General features: G+C 42.9%; 1 protein-coding gene across 3 annotated transcripts in view; it reads left to right on the plus strand.

Moving 5' to 3' along the window:
* ABCB1 (ATP binding cassette subfamily B member 1) overlaps window positions 1-9193 on the plus strand; it is a 106427-nt gene extending 97234 nt beyond the window's left edge. For all 3 annotated transcript variants that reach the window (XM_060157179.1, XM_060157180.1, XM_060157183.1), the window contains 3 exons: window positions 4024-4230; window positions 7645-7791; window positions 8584-9193. In XM_060157179.1, the coding sequence (XP_060013162.1) occupies window positions 4024-4230; window positions 7645-7791; window positions 8584-8787 (558 nt within the window). In that variant the 3' untranslated portion in view covers window positions 8788-9193. The remainder of the gene's footprint in view (window positions 1-4023; window positions 4231-7644; window positions 7792-8583) is intronic.
* Window positions 9194-10457: the final 1264 nt, after the last annotated feature.

Here is a 10457-nt window from a genome sequence, read left to right on the forward strand (position 1 = left end):
TTAGTGGAAGTGCCCTCGATACACATTAGTAAATGTGCCAGGTTTTGTTTATGAATGTCAATTAGTGACCCTGAATAACTCAGTTAATAGGTTATTAGTTCTTTCTTTTTTTTTCTTTTTTCTTTTTTTTTTTGCCACACCTCGTGGCACGCAGGATCTTAGTTCCCCCACCAGGGATTGAACCCACACCCCTTGCAGTGGAAGCTTGGAGTCTTTTTTTAAAAATATTTATTTATTTATTTGGTTGGTTGGTTGCACCGGGTCTTAGTTGTGGCAGGTGGGCTCCTTAACTGCAGCTTACCAGCTCCTTAGTTGCAGCATGCAGTCTTCTTAGTTGTGGCATGTGGGCTTCTGAGTTGTGGCAGGCCAGCTCCTTAGTTGTGGCATGCATGTGGGATTTAGTTCCCTGACCAGGGATCGAACCCAGGCCCCCTGCATTGGGAGCTTGGAGGTCTTATCCACTGTGCCACCAGGGAAGTCCCAAAGCACATGGAGTCTTAACTGCTGGACCGCCAGGGAAGTCCTATGATTAGTTCTTGTTGCCATAAAAAATGAGTCTATGCATTTGAGCATCATTTGATCATAATGATCATTTGAAGCAAGGACGTGACCCTGAGGAGGTCGGGAAATCCACATGACCATCAACGAGCCTCGAATCACACTCTGAGAAACATTGACCTGAGCAAAGGTTCTCAAGTTGGCGTGGATCATAATGGCCTGGAGAGCTACTAGAGAACACAGCCACCCCGGCTCATTTATGAAGGTCAGGACCTAGCCTTTTCATTTTTATGATTTTTCCCAGGTGACTCTGATGCCAACCAGAGGTGGAGAACCTCTGAACTGATAACTTTAAAAGGTTGAGATCAAATTGTGGCAAGTCTTGCAAAACCAAGCTATGGAATTGTTCAGAGAGTGGAGTTTCCAGGTTTGGTGGGGCCTGAAAGTTATACAATTTCAGGGACTCTACTTGAAAGAATACAAAGTTATGAACACACAATTAGATATGAAAGTGAATATTTCCTTCAAATGAGAAAAATTCACAACAAAATATTGAAACCTTAAAGATTCTGGTCCCTCTCCTTTTTACGCAGGTTATCCTAAAAGCTCACCCAGAAGACCTGGGCTCCCTTCCATCCAGAACACCGTTCAACTCCCAGCATTTGCCTGCAAATGGGCGTCCTTGAATCTTAAGTTCATTAGCTTCACTGAGACTCACTCTGGTTTGAGTCTTCCCCCGACCTATCCTTTCTTCCCTTGCCGGCCCATGCTATGCGCTGCCACCAGAGTCGTCTCTCCCCCTTAGGACACAGTTAGCAGCCTGTTGTCTGGGTATTACCCAGTGGGTGCTGGGGCTAAGATGGAGACATTGCTCTTTTGAGGGAAGACAGAAAGTATTTTTCAATTCTGAGACACTGTGTTGCTAAAATCCAACCTGTAGTGTGTAGGTCCGATCCGAGCTCCCTCAGTCACTAAGAGTGTGACCTTGCACAAGTGACTTAGCTCTGCTCATGTCCTCATCGGTAAAATGGGGATTAAACTCGCATTTACCTCGCGAGCGTTGTCGTGAATATTAAACGAGAGAAGGCATGAGGTGTGCTTACAACAGGACCTATAATATAGTCGATGCTCAATATTTTATCTATGATTACCATTTCAGAGTCAATACATACAGCAGGATAATACATATTTCACATTTGATTGTGCTACTGAAATCAGGTAGTAGATTTAAGTTTGGAATAGAGATAGCTCGTCATTTTAATTTAGCCTTTGTTTTTGTTTATTTATTTGTTTTTTGGCCTTCCATTGTTATTGTCAGTGTGTTATTGTCAGTGTGTTACTTTAAGTTTTTATTTAGGCCAGTATCTTTTTTTTTTTTTTTTATCCCGCCGTGCCACACAGCATGTGGGATCTTAGTTCCCCAACCAGGGATCAAACCTACAGCCCCTGCATTGGAAGTGCAGAGTCTTAACCACTGGACCGCCAGGGAAGTCCCAGGACCAGTATCTTCTGAGCAGTGTTCACTGACGCCCTGGACTTCCTTGGTCTTCCCTCAGAGGGCCATCTGCCGCAGCCAAAGAAGCTCTGCGTTGATCTTTTTATATTTGATCTTCTAAACGTGTTTCCCCTAAGGAAAGGATTCTTTAGCAAACACAGGTTTTAAATAGTTTGTAGTTGCTGTGTGTAGCGTGGGGCTGAGGAGGCCCAAACGTCTTCTTGTATGCAGTGTGATGGAGAAGCTCATTAAAACTTGCTGGGATCAGTCATATTTGTCTGACTGTATTCGTTTGATGGTGTCTATTTTTTCTCCCAGGGGTATAAGCCTGGAAAAAAAGTTTTTTAAAAAAACTACTCTTTCTTTCCTCAGATTTCCGTTTTTCACACTGTTCCATCTAACAAGATCTGCTGTTTCGCCACATACTTGTATGGTTTTTCCTGCCTCTCTTCACTCTCTACTTTCCACCTTCACTTAACACTGTGAGGAAGTCTGGAGCATAGATGCTTGGAATAGTCTCCATGGCAACCGGGCTTGGTACTAATGAGGTCATGGGTGTGTTTTCCATCCATCCTTGCACCTGGCAGCTTCACAAACAGAAGCTGTCTTCCTGCAGCAAAGACTGTACCCTACCCCTGGCCAGCTGTCTCCCAGAGGCACGCAGCCAGGTACACGGGATTCAAAGTGTATATATAGCTCAGGACATACTCATCACCACTATTATAAACGCTCAAAGCTGAGTCACTGATGTCTTCTTCAGGGAGGATGAACAGCTCTCACTTGAATGCCAGCGTTCTCTTGCAAAGTAGGTCTTCGGGGCAGACACATCTGCATCAGAGAGCAAGGATTATTATCGGCCAGGCTGTATGGGTATGCCCCAGGCTTCTGCAGGATAATCCAAGGGGAGACAGGTCACTAGAGAAAGGGCAGCCTCTCCCTCCAGCTCCTTTGGGTCAGATCCAAATCGCAGACAGTCCTTCACATACCCTGTGCCCAGCAGTGTGCTCAGTAGGGGTCATACATGACTTCATTTAATCCTCAATTCTTTGACTTTAGGAATTATCATTCCCAGTTTACAAAGAAACTAAGAGACATTAATTCACATCCCTAAGATCAACAACAATTTAGAGATATAACAGCCACCTTCCGACGCTCACTTCTGTTTCATTTAAGTCCTCAAAAACTTGATCCTAACTAACAGGTCAGGTCAGAAACGTGACCTACAAACCTATTCTACGGTATAGCAGTTAGTTATTTCCAATCTAATGGTGGCTACTTTTCCTGTGAAAAATCAGTGCATAAGAATAAGGATGTCAGAATACATCCCAGAATTAGAATGCATTTTATTAGTTTCCTATGGCAGCTATAACAAATGACGGCAAATTTAGTGGGATGAAACGACACAAATTTATCTTAAAAATTCTGGAGGTCATGTGTCCGAAGTGGATCTCACTGGGCTAAAGTCACGGTGTCAGCAGGGCTCTGTGCCTTCTGAAGGCTCTAGGGGAGAATCTGCTTTTTTACCTTTTCTAGCCCGTGGCCCCTTCCTGCATCTTCAAAGCCAGCAGTGACCGGTTGAGTCTTTCTCATATTGCTCCACTGTGATACACACTCTCCTGCCCCCCTCTTGCACAGTTGAGGACCCTTATGATTATGTTGGGTCCACCTGGATAATCTAAGGTAACCTCGTCATTTTGAGATCAGCTGACGAGCAACCTTACATCGTAATTCCATCTACACTTGTGAATAACATTCGCAGGTTTCATGAACGAGAACATGGATGTCTTGGATGGAGGAGAGGTGCATTATTCTGCCTACCACATGCATAGGGTTGAAACAGAAGAAATATGATGGTTCCTCAAAGCATACAATTATGACCTTATTCAGTTAACCTTGACAATCCAAACGGAAAACAACAACAAAATCTCATAATAACTTGGCAGTCTTAGTGTATGAAATAATGATATTAATTTTGCTAAATTCAAAAAATGTGCTGGTTCTGAAGATGATCTGTGATCTCTTGTTTTCAGCTAATTGACGGCAAGGAAATAAAGCACCTGAATGTCCAGTGGCTCCGAGCACACATGGGCATCGTGTCCCAGGAGCCCGTCCTGTTTGACTGCAGCATCGGCGAGAACATCGCCTACGGGGACAACAGCCGGGTCGTGTCACAGGAGGAGATCGTGCAGGCAGCCAAGGAGGCCAACATACACCCCTTCGTCGAGACGCTGCCTGATGTAAGTCTCTCTCCAAATAAGGTACCTGGGAGCCTGTGGCATCCCCCCTGGCCTATGCTTGTGACTTCAAAAGGGCTGGATCCCAAAGGTGAAATGAGCAACTAAAACACACGTCCACCTGTATACAAGCATCTGCCTGCACTTCCCATCCCCAGTGGATGCGATGTTTACCTGATCACCCGACTCACTCCCTGTGAGCAGCCTGACCGAAAAATACATATGCCTGGGAGGCCTTTCCCTCCAAGTCTGGGTGCAGGGCCCACAGAAGCAAGAGTGACCCTCCCCCACCATTTCTCTCCCAACCTTCCTTCCTTCTGCCTCCTTGCCGCTCTCCCCCAAGCCTCAAACCTCCCTCTGTGGAGTCGGGCCAGGCCAGGGAACTGGCCCCGTGCCAGAAAGAAGGCTCTGAGGAAGGCTGAGCCATTGGAGTGTCATCTCTCACCATTGCACATTCCATGCGCCCCAACCTCTGCTTGTAGGGCTGATTATTGAAACCTTCCCTGGGCTGTTGTCCCACAGATGCCTTCTGAATTCCTCCTAGAAAGTTAGGTAAATGGAACCTCTTGCCCTCTCTTAAGCCTCTTAGCTCCTGTGTTTTGCATTGCAATCTAGACCTATCTTCTCTAACCCACCCGCCCCCATTATCATAAGTTATGTTCTTTATTTTAAGGAAGAACTAAAATATAAAGCTCAGTAGCCTGAAACTGGCAGAGAAGGTCCTCTCCTCATGGGGAAAGATGGCAATGCCTTACGGCCCCAACCCTCTCCCAAGATTTCCTTTTCTGGAAGCTCTTCTTTGGATAACTGCTGTCACCACACATCATAGGCCCCAGGGAAGAGGCATTGTCCACTCCCCTCCTTTAACCTTCTAGCGCATCTGTGGATAATTGGCCCGTCCCAAGGCTAGAACATTCAAAGCATGTAACCTTAATTCCCTTTACTCATGGCGAGGTCAGTGTTCTCAAAGTCTGGGCGTGGGCCAGAACATCAGCGTCACCTGGGATCTTGTAAGAAATGCAGATTTTCAGGCCTGACCCCAGACCTACTGAATCAGAAACTTGGAGGTAGGGTCTAGCAATCTGTGTTTTAATATCCCAGGTGATGCTGATGCAGGTAAAGTGTGAGAACCACTGGGCTAGGGGTTAACAAAGGCAAATACAGAGAGTAATTATTATCTAGCTTATGAAATATACCTTGCCCCTCTCACTTTTGTCTACCACCGGGACCTACCTTTCTGGGCTCTGGGCTCTGTCTACGGAGCACACTTGTAGACATCATAAGTCTTTTCCTCAATGTCTAGACCTGGAAAGAGAAGGCAAAACCACTTAAGTCCTATTTTCTGTCCAAGGATCTACTTCTTCACCTGAGTGGTTCGCACTAGGATTTACCTCACCCTGCAGGGGGCTGGTCTAGTTTCCTCCTCTCAGGGGTACAGCCCTGCCTTTATCTGCCTCAACAGGGTCGATACTGTGGCAGTGCAGCCTGGCAACCTCTGCACCGTCATGGGACTTGCTCCAGTGCTCTGGCCTCCCTGGTGGCTGCAGCTCTGGGCTGGGCCAGTCGCTAGCATCTGCCGGAACCTCCCCTGGGCTCGCTTACTCCACCTGCAGGTGGAGAGCTCTATGTTGAGTGCCATAGAACTAAGGTTGCCAGAAATAGCAAGTAAAAATGGGCAACCCTACATAGAAGGAATTTTTTTTTAATTGAAGGATAGTTGATTTATAATGTTGTGTTAATTTGTGCTGTACAGCAAAGTGATTCAGCTATATATATATACACACACACACATTCTTTTTTTAATATTCTTTTTCATTATGTTTTATCATAGGATACTGAATATAGTTCTCTGTGCCATACAGTAGGACCTTGTTGTGTATCCATTCCATATATAATAGCTTACATCTGCTAACCCCAGCCTCCCACTCCATCCCTCCCCTCCCCCCTTCCCCCTTGGCAACCACAAGTCTATTCTGTATGTCTATGAGTCTGTTTCTGTTTCGTAGACAGGTTCGTTTGTGTCATATTTTAGATTCCAGAAATGTATAAGTGATATCATAATGGTATTTGTCTTTCTCTTTCTGACTTAACTTCACTTAGTATGATAATCTCTAGTTGCATCCATGTTGCTGCAAATGGCATTATTTTGTTCTTTTTTATGGCTGAGTAATATTCCATTGTATGCATGTACCACATCTTCTTTATCTATTCATCTGTCGGTGGACATTTAGGTTGCTTCCATGTCTTGCTATTGTGAATAGTGCTGCTGTGAACATAGGGGTGCATGTATCTTTTTGAGTTATAGTTTTGTCTGGATATATGCCCAGGAGTGGGATTGCTGGATCATACGGTAATTCTATTTTTAGTTTTCTGAAGAACCGCCATACTGTTTTGCATAGTGGCTGCGCCAGCTTAACATTCCCACCAACAGTGTAGGAAGTGGAACATGAATTTTAAAGTCAAACTCTGGATGTCAGAATCAGAGCCCACAGTTTGACTAACATTTCAGCCTGGCAAGGACCTGAAAATAAAAAGATAATATGGTTTTTTTAGGTTACCCATTACATTTCTGCTCTCCCCTACATACCTTATTAATTCCTGTCCTATTGTCACATGGGATACTTAGTGAGCATTATCTGCTCTGGGAAACAATATGTGAAAATTTTCAGGAGAACTCTGAAAACAAAAGTCAATCAGGAGATTTCAGCTTTTCAAGTTAGATATCGAATAGAGTTTCTTAGCATCCATTAAAATTGTTGAAGCTTTGGAAATAGTCTTATAAAAACAGACAACAAAAGGCTAACATCCCAAGAATTTCTTCCCTTCCTCACTTTTTTTTAAAAGGATATTATCATAATCGACATTTTATTTTTTTTAACATCTTTATTGGCATATAATTGCTTTACAAAGGTGTGTTAGTTTCTGCTGTATAACAAAGTGAATCAGCTATACGCATACATACATCCCATATCCCCTCCCTCTTGCGTCCTTCCTCACTTTAAAATAATGCAGAGAGCATCACCTGCTGGTTATAAATAAAATGAGTTTCAATTATTTTATTATGCATAGCCTGTTAAAATCAAATTTCCTTCCTCCTACCAATCTTTGTCCCAAGAGCAATGAAACCAGAAGGCTGGAAGAGCCTCACATTGCAACAGTCATCTTCCTCGTAAATATGTTGACTTGTCTACACTAAAGCATAACTTTTAAGACCCAAACGTCTGTCTTCAAGAAGAGAGGTTAATCCTGCCATTCAGAGCTATGTTTTTGTTGTTTAACTCTCCTTCAACCCATTCTTAGCTTCTGAACCTAAACTTTTTTGTGTATGTGGAAGTGGTTATCCTATTTTCTGCAAGCACACTCTATTTCAGAACTTTATCAGTTCTACTCTTCATCGTAACAAAACCCTATTTACAGAAATATAACACCAGAGTAGGAGACAAAGGAACTCAGCTCTCTGGTGGCCAGAAGCAGCGCATTGCGATAGCTCGTGCCCTTGTTAGACAGCCTCGTATATTGCTTCTGGATGAAGCTACATCAGCTCTGGATACAGAAAGTGAAAAGGTAAGAATTTAACGTGGACTCATTCACACTTGAAGCAGTTGTCCCTTAAAAGGTTTTAAGTTTATGCTTCTGTCTTCTACAGTAGAGAACACAATTCAGCCAGATACTGAGTTTTGTTACTTTCAGTGGAATTTAAACACTTTCGGTAGCTGTCATTCAAGAGAACTAAGATGAAACAAGGCAGATTAGTCTTATAACGCTTGTGCTCCAAAAGTCAGCCCCGGATCACTTTGTATTGATCTAAGAAGCTGCATTCAGGAGCCATAGTCCCATTTCTACTGGCAGCATCTCCTCAACAACTATATAGAAAAGTGGAAGCACAGAACAGTGTTAAAAGCTTACTGTGCTTGAAGGTAAATACTAGCAATTGTTCTCAGTTTGAGAAGAAGTGGAGTGTTCAGGTGTCTGAAAGATAAGCTCATTCTGAGTTTTTTTTTATCTTAAAAATACCAAAATTCAAGGAGGCTGTGTTTGGCCTGTGCTCAGGCTTCCTGTATTTACTGTAGTGCTAGACCAGAAGGATGTCACAAGGCTGGGCACACTACTAAGTGCTTCTAAATGATTGCATAGGCTGTATTTACAGTCATAACTCTGAGATAAACCAAATTAGGATTCAGTATTCTTCTGATACGACAGATCCCTTGCTTTGTAAAATCTATGTTATGTTCCATTGACACCACTGTTAAAGAAGCACGTATCGTTGGGGAAATTAATTGTGAGGCTTGTTATGGAGGAGAAATTCAAGGGAGTGGATTATTATGATCAGAGTTAATTTGTGTGATTATTGAACAGGTTGTCCAAGAAGCCCTGGACAAAGCCCAAGAAGGGCGCACCTGCATCGTCATCGCTCATCGCCTGTCCACCATTCAGAATGCAGACTTGATAGTGGTGTTTCAGAACGGCAAAGTCAAGGAGCACGGCACACACCAGCAGCTGCTAGCACAGAAAGGCATCTATTTCTCCATGGTCAGTGTCCAGGCTGGAGCAAAGCGCTAGCGAACTGTGACCATATGAGCTATTAAATATTGCCTAATATTTGTGTTAAAATATGGCATTTAATCAAAATTGAAAAAGTGAGCACTTCCTGGGAAAACGATGTAGAGTTACTTATTTAACATTTCCTGCTGCAGTGGAAGATCATTCCACCCAGTTCAGAGTTTTCAGAGACTATAATTGAAGGAAGAGAAAGAAACAGCATCAATTGGAGAAAAGTAATGGTTTTAATTGCATTATAAAATTTATAGAATCATTCAAAGTAGATTTTGTTAATAAAGTGTATAATTTTTGTTTATATTTTCTTATTCAGACTGTAACTGACTACCTTGCTAAAAGATTATAGAAGTAGCAAAAAGTACTGAATGTTTGTGTAAAGTGCCTATAATAAAACTAAACTTTTGTATGACTGGAGTCATCTTGTCTAAAGTGCCTGTAAATCTATCGTCTCCCAGTTGGACTACTGAAGATCATTTCTGCACTTTAAAAAAAGGACTTCTTTAAAAACTCTCATTAATTTTTGTAAGAATGGTTAAACAGTGTAATAATTCCTATTGTACATGTCTTTTCACGTTGGGTTCTACAAAGCCATCTGGCTTCATTCTTCTTGGACTTGATCCTGCTGATTCTTGCATTTCCACTTTATGCTGGCTGTCAAACCAACCACATAGATCAATACAGGATTTTAGGGGCTGAGATGGGGCAGAGGATGGACAATTGTGAAGTGTATACTCTGATGTACGTTGAATATCTTGCATTGCTCTTATAAAGGGCTCTTACAGGATTTTAATACTTTTGCATTTTTAAAAATACAGTTCTTTTTCTGTTTTGATAATGCATCACTTTTCCCAGTAATTGGTCTCTTCCAAAGTTGATCCTTCTGGCGGCAGGTGATTAAAATGTGCCGTAAGTTTAAATACATCATCATGAAAACATGGTGAAAAAGGAAAATATCACCAGAAAATGATACTCTGACTATAAAGAGAGAAGCCAAAAAGCACTATAAACATGATTGAGAGTCACAAGCTGGGAGCAGTATTTGCCATATTTATTTTAAATAATTGGTATTGTTACTATCTAAAGAATTTTAAAAGGAAGAAAATGCCATCACCTCCAAGGAAGAATTGGCAGAGGACATGGTCCAGTAAATCCCAAAGAAGAAATTGAGGAGAAAGAAAGTGCACACTCTCAAAGAAATGTAGATTAGATCAACAAATCCTTGAGGAGTAACATGAGCCCCATGGCGGAATAAGACATCCTTTGTTTCTCCCTCAAGGACATAATTTGGCATCCAAGCACAGACAAAAGTACCTTTTTGGGAGTTGTGGGATCCAGCATCATATGCCAAGGGACCTAAGAGGAGTCTTGCTTCCCCGTGAGTCAACTAATAGGGATAAAGACCTGGGTCCTGGCTGTGGACCCTGCAGTAGCCTGTGAACTGGCTCCAGCCCCCCTTGGCCTTGGTCCAGGAGCCCCTGGAAGACACTATCTAAGACAATCACCCACAGACCATAGAGCCTTTGTACAAGTCCTGGTTTCCAGATGAGAAGTTCCAGCACACCTTTGGAGCAGAAAAACTCGGAGTTTGGAAGCATTGAGAGGATGAGAGGAACAGCTTGACCTGACTTGCACCATCCCTCCCCCCAAGGGGACACAGCTTAGGGCCAAGAGAG

The sequence above is a fragment of the Lagenorhynchus albirostris genome, chromosome 8 (assembly GCF_949774975.1).
Source record: "Lagenorhynchus albirostris chromosome 8, mLagAlb1.1, whole genome shotgun sequence".
In the NCBI taxonomy this organism is placed as follows: domain Eukaryota; kingdom Metazoa; phylum Chordata; class Mammalia; order Artiodactyla; family Delphinidae; genus Lagenorhynchus; species Lagenorhynchus albirostris.